The sequence below is a fragment of the Cryptomeria japonica genome, chromosome 6 (assembly GCF_030272615.1).
Source record: "Cryptomeria japonica chromosome 6, Sugi_1.0, whole genome shotgun sequence".
NCBI lineage: Eukaryota > Viridiplantae > Streptophyta > Pinopsida > Cupressales > Cupressaceae > Cryptomeria > Cryptomeria japonica.
Window position 1 is genome coordinate 447,578,457 of NC_081410.1, and position 18,043 is coordinate 447,596,499.

General features: G+C 37.7%; 1 protein-coding gene and 1 long non-coding RNA gene across 2 annotated transcripts; both read left to right on the plus strand.

The window, feature by feature from the left end:
• The first annotated feature begins 536 nt into the window (after positions 1-536).
• On the plus strand, positions 537-16,566 carry LOC131037504 (uncharacterized). The gene is made up of 2 exons (XR_009104234.2): positions 537-837; positions 15,785-16,566. It is a non-coding gene; the product is annotated as an uncharacterized LOC131037504 (long non-coding RNA).
• On the plus strand, positions 836-2,976 carry LOC131037503 (protein WHAT'S THIS FACTOR 1 homolog, chloroplastic). The gene has a single exon (XM_057969662.2). It carries the CDS (start codon positions 1,044-1,046, stop codon positions 2,604-2,606), a length of 1,563 nt encoding a protein of 520 aa, XP_057825645.2. The 5' UTR covers positions 836-1,043; the 3' UTR covers positions 2,607-2,976.
• Positions 16,567-18,043: the final 1,477 nt, after the last annotated feature.

Genomic DNA, 18,043 nt, shown 5'->3' on the forward strand with positions numbered 1-18,043 from the left:
ATAGATTCTAAAGGTACTAAAGGTCCAATTTTACTTAGAATGAAATCAAGCTATCTAAATGGAATTGCCACCTAGACAAGATCAAGGTGCGATTACATTCTAAACTCTCAAACTCTTTAATTTAACTCATCTCTACCTTCTCTTAAGGTCAATGTTATTGAATTAATCAATCTCCTCTTCCCAATAACATATCACTAAATATGCTCCGAAACATCAATTGAAAAAACATACACAATTGAAATCAAAAGCAATCAAGAGATTCTTCATAAATTGTGAAAAAATCATACCCGCTATCATCTCTATCCTTTAATCCAAAATCCGATTTTAATTCTCAATTTATAAATTTATAACAAAATTACATTACTTAAAATCCACTCTTATTAATTTTAAGACATACAATCTTAATATATCAAATTTAGATTTCCAATACATATTTATTATTATTTTATATCTCATTGAATTCCTCAATTTATCTCAAATTTGAATTAGATTTTATTTGTACATCTTTGAAGGCTTGACATCCTTAATTTCCACTGTATACCTAGTATTTTTGTAGAGGCTGTTTATTTCCCCAATTCCGAATGATGAAAATAAACCTCGAATTCCATATCTCTTATGCCCAAACTTTAAAACAATGAAAACCAAGATTCACCTAGAAATGCGATACAATGCTCTCTGAAGTTTTAGATAAAATTAAAATTACTAAGGAAAAAGGAAAGAAAAAGAGAAATCAGGGCTACGAAAATATCTAGTCTAGTCTCTTTCCAGCCCTCAGGCCAGCATTATCCCTTTCTGGATTCCTTTCAACGGCTCTGGTGAAGGGAGGGCGAAATATCTGTAAGTTCTTCGCTCTGTATTTAGACTTTGGATTTCGCCGTATTTCCAAGTGCACTACTGTTAGGTGAGAAATGTATCTAGTTATTTTTCAACCTAAACTGATATTCGCATATATATTTTGATGTTGTGAGGCTGTTCAATAAACTCACATTCGTCTAGAGCAACTGTGAGTGTTTGGTTGTTTACACCATTCTTCATAAATATTAATGGAGTTAAAGACATGTTGGATGAGTATGCCCATGCCTATTCTCACTTCAAACTTCTCATCCTCCTCTTGTATTTCTTTAAAGAGAAATTCTTCTTGTTCTTCTAGATGTAGAGCATTGGAACAAGCCAGAACTTCCTTTTTCGGAAATGATGGAAGATTGGAGTTGAACCCTCTCCAATATAAAGTGGGATCCGGTATGAAAGGTGGTCGTGGTAGTGTAATAGTTGCAGTGATTAAAAGAAGAAAGGAAATGCCATTGGATAATGTGATACAGCGCCAGAAAAAGCTAAAATTGGTTTCCAAGATAAGGGATATTCTTGTGAAGCAGCCCAACAGGATGATGTCTCTTAGGGAGCTTGGTAAGTACAGGAGAGATCTTGGTCTCACTCGGAAGCGAAGGGTCATTGCATTGCTTAAGAAATATCCTGCTGTTTTTGAAATTGTGGAAGAAGGTGTTTATTCGCTTTATTTTAGATTGACCCCATCAGCTGATAAGATATATATGGAGGAAGTGGGTATAAGGCAGGAGATGGAGGAGCGATTGGTTGCCAAATTGAGGAAAATTGTGATGATGTCTATTGATAAAAGGGTCTCCTTGGAGAAAATAAGTCACCTTAAGCAGGATCTTGGGCTTCCTGATGATTTTAAAACCACCACTTGCACAAAGTATCCACAGTATTTTAAGGTTGTTACTTCTCCCAAAGGCCCTGCATTAGAACTGAGTAGTTGGGATCCTGCTCTAGCTGTCTCTGCTGCGGAATTGGCCGAGGCAGATTCACGGGAGAGAGAGATTGCCGAGAGAAATTTGATTGTTGATAGGAAACCCAAGTTCAACAGGGTATTATTGCCAAAAGGGCTTAACCTCAAACGTGGAGACCGTGAGAGGCTAAGGGCCTTCAAGGAATTGCCCTTCTTTTCGCCTTATGCTGATATTAAAGACTTGGACCCAGCTACAATGGAGGCAGAGAAACATGCTTGTGCTGTGGTACATGAGCTTCTTAGCCTGACAATTGAAAAGAGAACACTAGTAGACCATCTTACGCATTTCAGAGACGATTACAAATTCTCTCAAAGGATAAGGGCAATGCTAATCAGGCATCCAGATATGTTCTATGTGTCTTTAAAGGGAACACGCGATTCTGTCTTTCTTAGAGAAGCTTACCGCGACTCAGAGTTGATTGACAAGGACCCTCTTGTGATTGCTAGGGAAAGACTTCAGGCCCTTGTTTCAGTTGGTCGTTTTCAAAAGCAACAAAGAACTGAAGGGCAATTTGATGAGGGAGGTGAGAAAGGAAATGGTGAATTCTCAGAGGAAGATGAAGATGAGGACTGGTCTGATGCAGAAGGTGATGACATTGGTGGCGATGATGAATGGAGTGACTTAGAAAATGATGAAGAGAGGAAATCCACACCTTTTAAGAGACGTTCCTCTCCTCAGGATAAGGCAAAAGTCCTCTTGAAGGCTGCGCGACGAGAAACGTACAGAAGAATTTTATTACCTGTTGTAAAAAAAGAGCTTTCAACTGTAACATCTGATGATAAACCCAGAGAAAGATGGTGATCACTGTTTCCAGTTAAGTCATGGAAAGCTTAAATTGAGTCAGAATGCTACTTCGAGATATAGTAGCGTATGGATAACTTACAAGAGACCGTTTCAGGCACATATATAAGTGTGTTACTAAAACATACTGGGGTGATTGTCGAGACGAAATAACCAGCATACTTTTTTGTACAGGCAATCTTGCTTGGGAAGTTTTTAGATCTTTTCTATGTACTGCCCAACATTCAATAGATAATCATATTTCATTACAGGAGGAAATGTCGCGGTAAAAGCATTTGGTTTACCAAAATCTTTTTATTTCTACTTTCTATGTTACGGATTGTAGAAAAAATGAACTATTTTTTAAAAATTAATCTTTGTTTGTCCATTATTCTTCATGTCATTTGCCGATTTTGCAGTGTGCAATATTCTTATTCCTTATTTTCACAATAGTGTGTAGTTTGTTTTCTTTATAGGTAATGGAACTAGGACCAATTTGTAGTTGTCTTCTTGCTAAAGAATCACCTAAGCTGCACATGCTCAGAAGGATTCATATTATTGCTAACCCAAGCATGCAACTTTTCTCAATGGAGACATTTCGTTTCTATTTCATAGAGGTTTATGATGTTAAATTTTTAAGATCAGATTAGATAGAGAGTAAATCAAATTTAAATGCACAGAATATATCCTGGGAAAACCTTCCTCTAGAAGGTGAAAAACCCAGCAGTGAATGTCTCTGATTATATTTATCAAATAAGGATATGATTTTACAAGGTTGCTTCACTTCTTGAAGCTATATGAATAAGTCAATCACTCTAGACTGCTGTGATATAATCCGAACTCCTGTAGGATTCTCAGACTGCAGAAGGATGAATGATGATCTTCGATCTGACTTGAATGTATTACGTAATCTGCAGATGAAGGAGGTCGATCTGCTGTAGGATGAATCCGATCCACTGAAGAATGTATTTGGTCTGCCAATTTGATCTGCTTCAATCTGCTTATAGTATATGATCTGCTAATTGTGTATGTTAAATCGTCAAGTTGGAATGTGAGGCGGATCGAACTATATATCAATATCAAACAACATGACTTCTTCAAAGTTGGCTCTTCCCAAACATCACATCTTTCCTCAATGCTTAACCAACATGTCTCTTCATTAAGGCGAGTTCGGTATTAGTTATATATAATAATAAACCGCTCTATTAATCTGCCAGTATAAATCAAATGTCGGCATTATAGAATTCAAACTATGTATTAAATGCGTAAGGCCAATTAGGCCATTCACGCATTTGATGACAAGTTGGCCCTGTTAGGATTCGATTGATGCTATACAACAACACTCCCTCTTAGCTAGGGAGGAATCCTCCTTGATATTTGAGTCACATAGTGACGTCCACCATGGCTACTCCAAGAGGGTGAATAAGCACAAATGCCAAATCATGAAGTCTCTCACATGAAATCCACCATACCTAATCGCAGAGGGTGGAACAAGGGCTGGAACCTTAAACTTCTCTCACAAAGAAGAATGCACAACAAGGGTTGATGCCTCAAAATTCTCTCACAGAGAAGAATGCATAACAAGGGCTAATACCTCAAACTTCTCTCACTGAGAAGAATGCTCAACAAGGGCTGATACCTCAAACTTCTCTCATAGAGAAGAATGCATGACAAGGGCTTGCACCTCAAACTTCTCTCACAGAGAAGAATGCATTATAATACATATCAAGTAATCATTGATGCTGAGACTCCCTCTCAGCAAGGGCTTCATTCTCCACAATTCCAAGCTTGTCTCGAAAATGCACAAATTTCACTTTTCGCAAGAGGCTTGGTGAAAATGTCAGTCGTCTGTTCCTCAGTACAAATGTATCTCAACTGAACAACATTCCTTTGTACCATATTTCTGATATAGTGGTACTGAATCTCTACATGCTTCGTTTTGTCATGAAATACTGGATTGAATGAAAGCTTCACATAGCTTTGGTTATCACAATGTATGGTAGTAGGCACCAATGATTGTCCAAACAATCCTGCAAGGAGCTTACGAAGCCACACTGCTTCGCAAGTTGCCACACATGCTGCAATGTATTCTGCCTCTACAGTGCTCAGAGCTACTGAAGACTGCTTCCTGCTACATTAGGAAATCATAGCAGATCCCAAGCTAAAACAACAACCAGAGGTGCTCTTCCGATCAGTTTCACTCCCTGCCCAATCAAAATCAAAATATCCTTCAAGAATCAGGTCCACGATGGAATAGTATTTCAAACCATATCCAACTGTGCCATGCAAGTATCTCAAGATATGCTTGGCTGCAACTAGATATATCTGTCTAGGTTCACTCATGAACTGGCTAAGTGCACTCACTGCATAGCAAATATCTGGTCTAGTGTTAATTAGATACATCAAGGACCCAATCATTTGCCTGTACATAGTAGGGTCCACAAGATCTGAACTAGCTACAACTTCCCTCAATTTCTTCAAGTTAGTTTCCATTGGTGTGGACATAGATTTATAATCTGTCATTCCAAATCTCTTCAAGATATCGATGGTGTATTTTCCTTGACTTAGGATAATCTCATTGGGCCTCTGCCAAACTTCCAACCTTAGAAAGAAGTGCATGAGTCCTAAGTCCTTCATCTCGAATTCGGAAGTTGACTCCTTCTTACATCTATCAATGAGATGATCTTCTCCGGTAACAAATAGGTCATCAACGTAAAGTACCAAGATCAACATATCACCATTGAATACCTTGAAGTAAAGGTTTGGATCAGCATCATTCTTGCAGAAACCCAAACCCACTAAGTATTTGTCAATTCTTTCATACCAAGCTCGAGTAGCCTGTTTAAGACCATATAGGGCTTTCTTCAATCTACACACATGAGACTCTTTCCCATGAATCACGAACCCCTCAGGTTGCTCGATGTAGACTTCTTCAATCACACCATTGAGAAAGGTAGTTTTCACATCCATTTGATGCAACTTCCATCCCTGAGCTGGTGCAATGGCAATGATGGTTCTAATGGAAGTATAGCGAGCAACAAGAGCAAATGTTTCTTCGTAGTCTATTCCTTCTTGTTGAGAGAAGCCACGAGCCACAAATCTAGCCTTGTACTTTTCAATGCTGCCATCAGTTGCATGTTTTATCTTGTACAACCACTTGGAAGATACAACAAACATCCCTTTTGGTCTAGGCACAATATCCCACACATTGTTCTTGAGAATGGATTGATACTCCTCATCCATTGCATCTTTCCAAACTTGTTGTTTTGCGACTTCCTCTACACTAGAAGGTTTAGACTCAATAAGATTACACATTAATGCAACATAACCAGAAAATCTTTGTGGTCTTTTGATTTCTCTGAATGTGCCTCTAGGAGCGGCAAACTGTTCTGCTTCCTGCATAGTGTTTCGCGCCCAAAGAGGTCTCTTTTGAGACACAACAATATCTCTAGGCCCATCAGTGGGATCCAAAGGTTCAATTGGGTCATTACTCATATCAGGTTCTGTAGTCTCCCTCCGAATCTCGGGAGCATGATCAACATCCATGTCTTGAGGGGTCTCATGATCTATCTCCATGCATGAGCCCTTTGATTTCCTGAATGCAACGTCTTCCTCAAATGTGACATCCCTGCTAACTTCTATTTGCTTCTGACCAGGAATGTAAATACGGTAGGCTTTGGAGGTTTCATTGTAGCCCACAAATATTCCTCTCTTGCCAGAAGGTTCCAACTTGGTTCTCTTGTCCTTGGGAATATGAACATACACATGACAACCAAATATTCTCAGATGGCTGTTATCAGGCTTGATACCTGAAAAGGCTTCTTCATGAGTCATATTTTGAACATACACTGTTGTTCTAGAGGCTTCTGCCCATAGAAAAATCTGAAGGTCTTGATTATGAATCATAGCTTTTGCAGCTTCAACAATAGATTTGTTCTTCCTTTCAGCAACCCCATTTTGTTGAGGGTTGTAAGGAGCACAAAACTCCTTCTTGATCCCTGCCTCAATACATAAATCACGAAAGCTACCCAAGGTGTACTCACCTCCATTATCAGACCTTAAAATTTTAATTTTCTTTCCAGATAAATTATCTACAAGAGCTTTAAACTCTTTAAACCTATCGAGGACTTCATCAGACTCTTTAGACCTTAAGAAATAATTCCAAGTCTTCCTAGAGTAGTCATCTATAAAAGTTACATAATACAAACATCCACTTAGGGATGGAATTGACATTGAACCACATAAATCTGAATGTACAAGATCTAGTATTTCTTTAGAGTTTAGACCTACTTTCACTGCTATGAAAAGGACTTTAAATATTTTTGCCCATAGCACAACCTTTACAAGTATCATCATTTACATGAATAAGTTTAGGAATACCTTTTACCATCTTCTCCAATGATGGAAGAGCCTTGAAGTGAAGATGCCCAAGTCTTTTGTTCCAGAGTTCGCTGGAACTGGAAGAATCATGAGTAAGAGCTTGAATAGGGAGAGTGGAGAGTTTGTATAAACTCTCATGTCGATTTCCGATCACACGAGCAATCTTGATGCTGGAGTTCTTAGGCCAAGCAAGAAGTCTTCCTTCAAAAAAAGCAATTTGATAGCCCTTATCCTCCAAGGCTGAAATAGACACAAGGTTTTTCTTGATCCCTGACACGAACAATACATCACTTAGGTGTAGAGAAACTCCAAATTCAAGGTTTAGAGATGTAGCACCAACTCCTCTTACAACATAGTGTGCATCATCCCCAATAATATCTTGGAGATGCGACTCTTTCTCCCTAGATCAGAAAGGTGCTCCCGATAACCGGTGATATGTCGAGAAGCTCCACTATCAATTAACCATGTATCACTGTCCGTAGGAACATTTCTTGATAATGCTGATATGAAAAGAAAACCATTGGAGTTATCTTCAACCTCCTTCTGAGATGAAACTTCATTGATGTTTGCTCCTTGATGATTAGGTCTTGTCAAACAATTCTTTGCAAAGTTACCAAACTTGTCACACCTAAAACATTGGATGCGAGAGAGATCTTTCTTCCTCTTCCTAGAATCAGGTGCAGAATCTGATTTGAAATCTCTATTCTTTTTGAAGTTGCTCTTCTTCCAATACTTACGTTTCTTGGTAGATTGAGTGGCAAGAACATGAGTATCTTCATTTTGAGAACTCTTGATAATTCCTCTAGTGGTCAATCTTGATTCTTCTTGAATACAATCTGCACGGAGTCAATCAAACTTAGGTAATTTGGATCTTCCACTTATGATTTGGATAAATGGCTCCCATGAATGAGGTAGGCCATTCAAGGCTAGCATGACAAGGTCTTTATCAATCACTTGATCCCCAATTGCGCTTAGTTGATCTCTCAATTCTGAAATCTTCATGAAGTAGGTGATGACTGAATCTCCTTTTGCCATCTTCACTTGGTGGAGTTGCTGCCTCAGGGCAAGAGCCCTACTCACGTTGTTAATCTCATATAAATCTTCCAAGGTTTTGAACATATCTCTCGCAGTTGTCATCTTGGATATGAGAGGCACCAAGTGATCCCTCACGGAGCCGATTAATATCTTCTTTGCTTTGATGGCATTTTTCTTGAATTGAAGCTTCTCCTCATGATCTTCAGGTTTGGATAAATTCTTTTCCTCCACGAATTGAAGAAGATCATTTTCTTCAAGTGAAATGAGCACTCTAAACTTCCATGAGGTGAAGTTAGATGCGCCTTCAAGCCTATCTTCGACTTTAAGACCGTTCACCATTTTCGAGACTTAGAGATACTGCTCGACGGAGAGAGAGGAGAGAATACTTAGAAGTTGTAGGGAATCTGATCACGATCTTCTTTCACTGTGGCTCTGATACCATGTTAAATTTTTATGATCAGATTAGATAGACAGTAAATCAAACTTAAATGCACATAATATATCCTGGGAAAACCTTCCTCTAGAAGGTGAAAAACCCAGCAGTGAATGTCTCTGATTATATTTATCAAATAAGGATATGGTTTTACAAGGTTGCTTCACTTCTTGAAGCTATATGAATAAGTCAATCACTCTAGACTGCTGTGATATAATCCGAACTCCTGGAGGATTCTCAGACTGCAGAAAGATGAATGATGATCTTCGATCTGACTTGAATGTATTACGTAGTCTGCAGATGAAGGAGGTCGATCTGCTGTAGGATGAATCCGATCCACTGAAGAATGTATTTGGTCTGCCAATTTGATTTGCTTCAATCTGCTTATAGTATATAATCTGCTAATTGTGTATGTTAAATCGTCATGTTGGAATGTGAGGCGGATCAAACTATATATCAATATCAAACAACACGACTTCTTCAAAGTCGGCTCTTCCCAAACATCATGTCTTTCCTCAATGCTTAACCAACATGTCTCTTCGTTAAGGCGAGTTCGGTATTAGTTATATATATAATAAACCGCTTTATTAATCTGCCAGTATAAATCAAATGTCGGCATTATAGAATTCGAACTATGTATTAAATGCGTAAGGCCAATTAGGCCATTCACGCATTTGATGACAAGTTGGCCCTGTTAGGATCCGACCGATGCTATACAACAACATATGAAACTCTGCAATCATGGAAAATATACCACATGCGTGCCCTTTCATTAGTTATGTGATCTCTGAGAGATCCTTTTGTCTGCAATATGATGTTAATGGAAAGATTGAGCCATTGTTCCTGTCTCTGTATCCCACAAGTTTTGTGACAAAACATGAGGTGGTCAGATTTGGAATACTGACTGCTTAAATTCACTGCTGACTAACAGAATTTGAAGGTCAAAATGCTTAAGATCTGTAAAGGGCATTACAAAACCCTACCCTGATTTTCCCTTTTGAATACAATCAACAGACAAATGGTAAATGCAACATCCTTAAAACAATGAATGATCTTAAAGAACGTTTAACCATGCTCAATTTTTATCACTAAAAATAAAACCAATCAATCACCGAGTAAAATATTAAAAACCAAATAGATTTGTTGCGTAGTTCTTAACAGAAGGTTAACATGTAAAAGAGAAGAGGGAAATCCTAGGGAGAGACATTGGCGCCTATGTCATATTGTTTAAAGATTAGTAAAGTGGACGAGAAGTTGAAAGATTTTTGTTAACAAATTCAACAGAAGGTAACATGTAAAAGAGAAGAGGGAAATCCTAGGGAGAGACATTGGCTCTTATGTCATGTTGTTTAAAGATTCGTAAAGTGGACGAGAAGTTGAAAGATTTTTGTTAACAAATTCCAGGTTGCACTTTGGTCAAATCTCAGATTACACTATAAGAGAAGAATGTCGTTGAATATTGTGTTCTCTCACATGCGCACACACCCACATTCCTGCTCATGGTTCATGTGGGAAAAACAAAATAACTGGGGCAATGTCAGGTGGATCCTTTGCTCCCAAGGGAAGCTCAAATTGAATTTTGATTGTATAACAAGGGGTAACCCAGGCCTCTCAGAAGTTGGATGTAATACAAGGGACGATAATGGGAAAATGATATGGGTTGCCTCCAAAAAACTAGTCTCAGGGATTAACAATGAAGTGGAGGCACAAGCACTCCTATTGGGCCTCCAACTATGGAGTAATAAAGACATTCAGGATATCATTATAGAAGGGGATTCTAAGGTCATCATAAATGTCAGGAAAATAAGAACGTCACCATCTGGAAAATAAAAAACATCATGGAAAAAGTGTGGCCAATCCTATCATCTTTAAATTCATGCTCAATGCTGCACTACTACAGGGAAGGCAATAGCCTTGCCAATGCCTTGGCAAACTATGCTATTGATCATGAGGATGAATGACTCATTAGCCAGTCAATTTCAACATTGGGAAATGTTAATAAGCTGACTCTCAAATGAAATGCTAGTAAAAAAACAAATTGAAATGTCAATGCATGGAAATCCCTGCGCTTGTGCTTTAGTGGCCCAAACTGTTATCCCACACATATAGCTGGAAGGAATCCATTGAAATCTGTCACTGAGATTAGAGAGGATGAATACCATGAGATTTGGAGCATATAACACAGTGGGGAATACATCATTTCACTCACTTAGTACAATTTGGTGATGATGGCCAAGATTTCTTTAGGAGGTCGGTACACAATGAATGAGCATAAATTCATCACAACCCAGAGAAAGTTCTCAATTCAGAGGGTAGACTCTGAAAGGTAGAATAACAAGGAATTTCAGGATATTTCTCAAATTGGGCAAATGGGAGAAACTCATTTTAGAAATTGGTTTTTCTGGACAACTTGAGGGAAGTTTTTGTATTGTATATCTTTATGTAGGAAGTGTTATCACTAAAGTTTGCACCCTTGTTGAGTTCTCAACTCAACAACCTAGTGATACATGGAAACACTCCGGGGCCTGTGGGTTGCCTGTAGGTTGGAGTGAATTTCCAGAGTAGGTTGGTTCCTATTTGGGGCTATCACCTAAAACTACTGCTTGCTGGGAAAAGGGAAAGAAGTACCTGAAATGAAATCTAAACTCTAAATAATTGATGCACTAAAATGTTGCTCAGATTCATATTGCCATTTTGACACACCGTTGTTTCAATAACTCAACTATTTATTCACACAACTCATACATTTCATGTACCCATGCATCAATGTTTTGTAAAGAGGACAGAATTCTCACAATTCTGAGTAGGAAAAGGTATACTTTTCACAACTAAGGCCTGATAGAACTCACTTCACAGTTTACAACCTGCATAAATATATGTTTTCTCTGCTTTGAGGTGTTACAATGAGGCTGATATTCATGGATATCACAAATAAAATCACAGAAATAGTACTGATGATAAGAATTACACACAAGATAACAGAAGTTGAGAAGGTAAAACTGAGTTTTATTGACTAAAAGGTGTTATAATAGCAGTACTTAGTCTGAAAATTGTTTCTGCTTTCTCAAACATAAGATATTACATAGCATATTTGCAGTCACTATTACTGATTCTCAGAATTAGAAGACATTAATTCTGCTAGAAAGAACTCATATTAAAACAATACTCAGCAAAATTTGCCCAGAACTAACTCAACAATGAAACTAGTTTTACTATATCTTCATCACTCACATGAGAGAGAATTCAGGTCATTGACTAAAGGTAATTAATGATTATGTTGCTTGTGTTGACCATTTGACCTGCTTTTAGGCGTTGGAAAACAACTTTCTCTTGTTTTGACCCTTTTGGAGGCTCTAAGGTAGCTTTGGTGAAGAAATGCTGACCTATAAAAACTCCTTTTCCCTTGATTGCTGCTAGGAAATCTCCTACATTTGCTCCAATCTTAACTCCCACTTGCCTATATTACTGGTAAGCTGGTCAAAGGTCTCCAATAGTTGTACACCTTGTCAACTGACCTCCTATATACCTGCAATTGTCTTTACACCTTCCAAAACTGCCAAACCATTTTCCCACTCTCATAGGATGTGATGAATGATTTGAAGAGGGCGTAGATATATTTCTCCAAACATATGCCACTATCACTTTTCCAATCTCTGTCATGCTTCATCCAGCCATTAGGTTTCTTCAATATATGTTTTCATGCTTCTGTAAGTTGTCACCCTTTGTGATCATCACTATGCACTTACAATGACATGACTGTGTCTTTGTAGGGCTAATTTATTAGGACTAAGAATGCCCCTCCTTGATTGTCATCTCTTCTTTTATCTCTACTTCATTCATCCTTGACAATGGTTCTCATACTTTTGACCCATGTAATGAATGTCATCTTCTTAAGTCATACACAGGTATGCCCTCTCAAGATCCTTGTCTATATCATTATTTGGGTAATTGAAATCAGGCCCTCAGCTGGACATCAATGCAGCAAATTCAACTATAATTCTTCAATGTTACTGCTCTATGTCTTTTTCAACTATGACAGTCCATTTTGAATAGTAGAATGTTCTCACCTCTAAAGTAAGGTCTCTTTTGGGCTGTCCAGTTACAGTGTTGTTCTCTATTTTCATTGCTCTTTCTTGGTATGTGAGGTCACTGCCTGTGATGTGTCTTTGTAGATGAGACTGTTCATGTTATGTATCATGCCCGCTGTGACAATCTACTGGTGCTTAAAGATGTCTTCTTATGAAATGTCACAACATCCTTATTAATATCCCCGAAGGACTGTCATGTGAATTGGTTCACTGTCTTGCTTTTTATGTCATCCACAAAATCTGTCATGAAAGGTATACTGTCATGAATGCCTTTGTGATGCTCACATTATAACAAAGATGTCTTTGCAATTTTGTGTAAGTCCCTGACACTCTGCCTTGACATGCGGTGCATCTCCCTTTCTCCTCATTGTCACAAGCATCTCCTTTTTTGGTAAGTGCATTTAACTTTGCTTTGATTATATTCATAGCCCCTTGACTATTGTCAATTAAGAGAACATCTAAGACTGAAACATGGCTGGCTGATCTGTCATGCACAGAGTACTCTTACACACCTCTACCTTATGATTGACTGTCATTTTTTTAAACTTTGAGGTTGCTTGCATCTTATATACTTCTTCTGTTACAAGACCCTTAGAAGTTAGACAAGAAAGATTGTGACATCAAGTTCATCCTCTATTCTTGATTAGGAATCTACACTGCCAAAGGTTAGACACTAATTGTGACGTTTTCACACATCGCCCCATTGCAAATGGGGACCCCCAGTTTTCACTTTTAGGGTAGTGTTTTGGTGTCTTAGCATTTTGTCTCCGGTCTCTAGCCTTAGAAGTGAGTCAGGTTTTTCAAAATTTGGAGGAGTCACCAAAATCAATGAGGAAAAGTGGTCATATGGACGTTATAATGTCACGGATATGCTCAGAAAGGTCAAAGGACTAGAATTGCAATTTCTTAGGGTCAATTCTGACTTCCTATTTTTAGTAAATTTTGCTTTTTTTGTTTTTTTTCTAAATTTCGAAAGTTTTGTTTTTGGCATTTTGGGGCCAATTTGGGAACCTGCTTTTTCGGTCTGCTTTTTTCTAAAAATAGAGAGTTTTTTTTTTGCTAAAATAGAAAGTTGTTTTTTGGTTTTTATGGGATCACAGGTGGTCATCACGTTAGGGGAAATGTCAAGTCAGGAGATTGCATCCAGAACAAATCTAGTATGAAAGAGCTTTCAAATCCTGATAATAGTTTCTAAAAATCTAGTTGAAGATCATGAAGAAATGGCTAAGTCTAGGGTCAAGGTCAGGAAATTGCGTTGTTCAAATCACCAAGATCACACACCCATGGAAGAAATTTTCAATCTATGTTCAAGTTCGCCCTTCTCCAAGCAAACTTCCCTCTCCTAGTGTGAAGTCCGCCCATGTCATGATGAAATGTTCCTTGGCATCAAGCAAAGTCCGCCCGTGTCATGATGAAATGTTCCTTGTCATCAAGCAAATTCTGCTCAAGGTGATGAAAAATTTCCTTGGCAACAAGCAAAGTCTGCTCAAGGTGATGAAAAACTTCCTTGGCAACAAGCAAAGTCTGCCCAAGAAGTGGGTTAAGAAACTGATTTAAGTGTTGGCACTTTGAAGGGCAAAGGTCAGAAATTTTGGTTAAGTGTGGCAACATGATGGAGGTTTCTTATCAAGGGGTCAAGTCCGCCTTGGGTAGCATGAATAGTTTCTTATACCTATGCCAATTCTGCCCTACCTCATGACAAAGTTCCTTAAGCAATGATGAAGTCTGCCTAGGAAGAAGCACAAGTTCCTTGAAGAGATACCTAGTCTGCCCTACGCTAAGGTAATGTTCCTCAACAACATGCAAAGTCTGCTCTAGGGAAGCATAATCTTCCTTGTGATCAAGCAAAGTCCACCCTCTAGGTGAGAAAAGTTCCTTGAACACACATCAAGTATGCCTAGGCATGAGGAAAAGTTCCTTGTGCTATCATGAAGTCCGCCCTAGGTGAAGAAAAGAAGTTGTTAATGATGAAATGGATTAAAGAAAGGAAGAAAAGCAAAAGCTTCGCCCAACTTGAGAAGGAAAATTTGGTGGATAAGGGAAAGAGTTTTAAGGTGAATTAAAACAAAAAAAAGCTAAACACAAAAAATAATTCGCCTATCCTTGAAGGAGCAATTGGAGTTAAAGCAAAAGAAAAACACCAAGTCAAAGGCAAGAGCAAAATTCGCTTAGTGTTGGAGGTAAAAGGATTAAAGCAAAAAAAGATAAAGCACAAGGAAATTCTTCTAAGTGAAAGAGGAAAAGAGTTTGAAAAGTTTGGCTAAAAATTAAAACAAGTCTGAAAATCAAGATAAAATTTGCTCAAGTGTTGTAGATAAAAGCAAAAGTTAAAACCAAAAATTTGCCTAAGTGTTGAGAAAGGAAATCCAGAATTTCGGCTAAGTGCCGGATGTCAAAAGAACAAGATATAGTTCACCCAAGGAGAAGGTAAGAAATTTGGCTAAGTGAGGTGACATAGAAGGAATTTACAATCAAAAGGCAAAATTTCCAAAGCAAGTCTAAGTCCGCCCATGGAAAAATCTGAAAATCAACTAAGTACCTTGGGGGGGAAAATCAGAAAATTGACTTAGTACCTTGAGGAGAAAATTCAGAAAATTGGGTAAGTGTTGATGCCTTGGAGGAAAGTTTGGCTAAGTGTCAAGGAAATTCCTCAAGCAAGAAGCGAATCTATTCAAGAAAGATGAAGGAAAATTTGGCTAGGTGTTGGTGGGTTGAAAGAAATGTTGAAATCAAGTGCCAAGTTTGCTCGAGGATGGTCAAAATTCCTTGTCCAAATATTAATTCCACCTTGGGAATAAGAAAAATTCTTTGACCCAACGTCAAATCCGCTCAAACATATGGAATGCCCAAGTGTTGAAAAGGTTCAAAACTCTATAAAATATAGCTAAGTGTTGAAAATGTTTGAAAGTACAAATTTCCAAGACATCTTCCGGGAGAATGTCAAAGTCGAGTTCCATGCTTGGGGTCAAAGTTAAAGTGATTCCTTAAGCAATTTAAGGAATTTCATCAAAATTCTCAGGTTCACAAAGGATTGAAGGCAAATGCTTCCAATTTCCCTTGAACTTCAGGATAACCTTTGGTTGGGATCTCCAATTTTCCAAACTTGTAAAACAACTTTCACTTCAAATCATCTTGCTTTTTTATACTTTTAGGGGCAAATGCTTCAATTTCCAAAAAAATTACTAAGTCTAAGAATTATCCTTTGAAAATTAACATCAATCCCCCTTATTGTTTCTAACTTAGAAAGTTTTCATGATTTTCAGGAAATAGATGTCAGCTCGGGAAGTGATTTCCAGAAAGGTGCAGATGAAGTTCAATAACAAAGGAACTGGTTGGAAAGATGGTTCCACAACGCATGGAAGGACAAACATTCACGGTTCTAGGTGGAATCCAAAGATGAATGGAATAAGAAAGGACTTATACTCCATCAAGACATTCAAGAAGATTAAGTCATACAAGGATGAAAGGCTCTACATCGACCTTGGATTTCTTTTGGAAATCCAAAATCAAAAGAAAGAACTTCTCAATATGGAGGATTGTTCAAGAAGCACAAGATCAAAGTGAAGATGAGGATTAGTTCGAACATAAAGAAAACTTTAGAATGATAGTGAACACAAAAGATTCCACACCAAGGAACGATAAGTTCAATGAAGAAAATGTTCTAATCATCTTGAATTTTCTTCGGAAATCCAAGAGTAAGGTATCAACATTTCTTCATGACAAGGAATTAAATCTGCAAGGCAAGCTAAGGTGGCATCCCAATCATCAATCAACCATTTCAAGGGTTCCAAGTCAAACACGTCCATGTGCAATGAACCAGACTCAACAAGTGGAAGATATTAAATTTTCTCAGTGGCCAAAAGGAGTTTTGTTGCAATTAACCCTAATTAGGGTTTTATTTGTTAATTTGGGCCATTGCTTTGTAATCAAGTGCCTATATAAACACTCCTTATTTCATTTATTTCATATGAGAGATTTCTAAGAAATAGTTGTAGTGATACTTCTTAAGTGCTAAGACATAATTCATTGTTCAATTGTTGGTTAATTTTTGTCTACTTTTGCAAGTTAGCATGGTTTCTTGGCTCTCAATAGAATAGATTTCGTTTCCAAGTTGGTAGATTGAATAAAGGATATGATAGAATTGCTTAATGTGGAATGATGTGTTCATATTGTTAATAATTGGATGATTTTCAGTTTTCGTGTAAAGTTAGTCTAAACCAATAAGTGAAAACTTAACTTCTATTGCTATATTCATTGTTCAAAATGTTGGTGAATATCAGCGATATGAAAATCTTTTAAATTCCTTAGAAGATAGCACCGTTCTAGTGTAGTTGTTGAATTTGGTGAAGCAAGAATTGGTTTTAATTCCACTTTTGCAATTTCTGTCTCCAGAGTTAATAGGATTAGCTTAAGATTAGAATTATCTTCATGAACCCTCATCTTTTGCCCTTTTTTTCCAAGTCATAGTAAAAGAAGGATTGAAGTTAAACTTATTGAAAATCGTTCCAAAAAAAGGTAAGTCAGGAATCAGTAAAATCCTTTGATTGATTCACTTCTCGAACAATTGTGTAAGTCCCCCTTGAGATTACCAGCATATCACAACGAACCAACTGGAACTATTGCATGAATCTGGAACCTTGGAGTCGTCTTTGTGATCACATAGTCCATTTGTTTAGCACATAGAAGATTTTGATCAAGAGAGAATAGGATATCTTGGGTATTTTATTCTGAGTTGCAAGTGCATATAAAACACACCAACAACACTCAACTTTGTCTTTGATAGAGTGGTTTGACTGTCTTTTCCCTTACTGTTTCTTGGATTTTTGAGTGTGCATTCCATTTTTCTTTAGAATGTACTCTCTGCTTCTTCAATCACCAGCAGGTCACATGAAAGAAAGCTTTCACCAACATTGGGTATCTTTACATGTGGAGGTTCTAGGAACAGTATAAAGAGCTCAGAATAGTGTAAGGACTATCTTCTTACAACATTATCCTTGCTCTTTTTACTATCCACTGCATTTAGACTTAAGATCATTATCCTCACAATCATTTTTCACTACCAAGTGATATTTTCAGCATGCTATGACTATCATGAGTCATGACTACCCTTGAAGACTTTGAAAATCTCTTCAATGTCTTGTATGCTATCATCCTCGTCTCTGCTAAACTTTTCACGCATAGTCCACCATTGATGCTATCTCCTTTGTGACTTCATGCAATGGACTATATTTTTCATGTGATCATGCATGCTCACCTATGTAGACCGCTGTTATGAATGATTTGATTGTCACAAGTATTCCTTCTTCATTGTCATTGTCCAATCTTAAGCTATTCTTCATATGTGCTACGGACTGTCACTTCAAGGCTTGTCGCTGTGATGAGTTTTGAGTCACCTTCACCATTTGGCTATCATTAGATCAGCATGCACTCTCATGGTACACCTTTGGAAGGATTGTCACTGATTTGAATTGGTATTACTGGCAAGTCCTCTTGCATATTCTTTGAAGATCATTATATTTTAA

Bases quoted from the DNA above. Each gene is read 5' to 3' on its own strand.
- LOC131037503 (XM_057969662.2), top strand. From the start codon at position 1,044: ATGGAGTTAAAGACATGTTGGATGAGTATGCCCATGCCTATTCTCACT.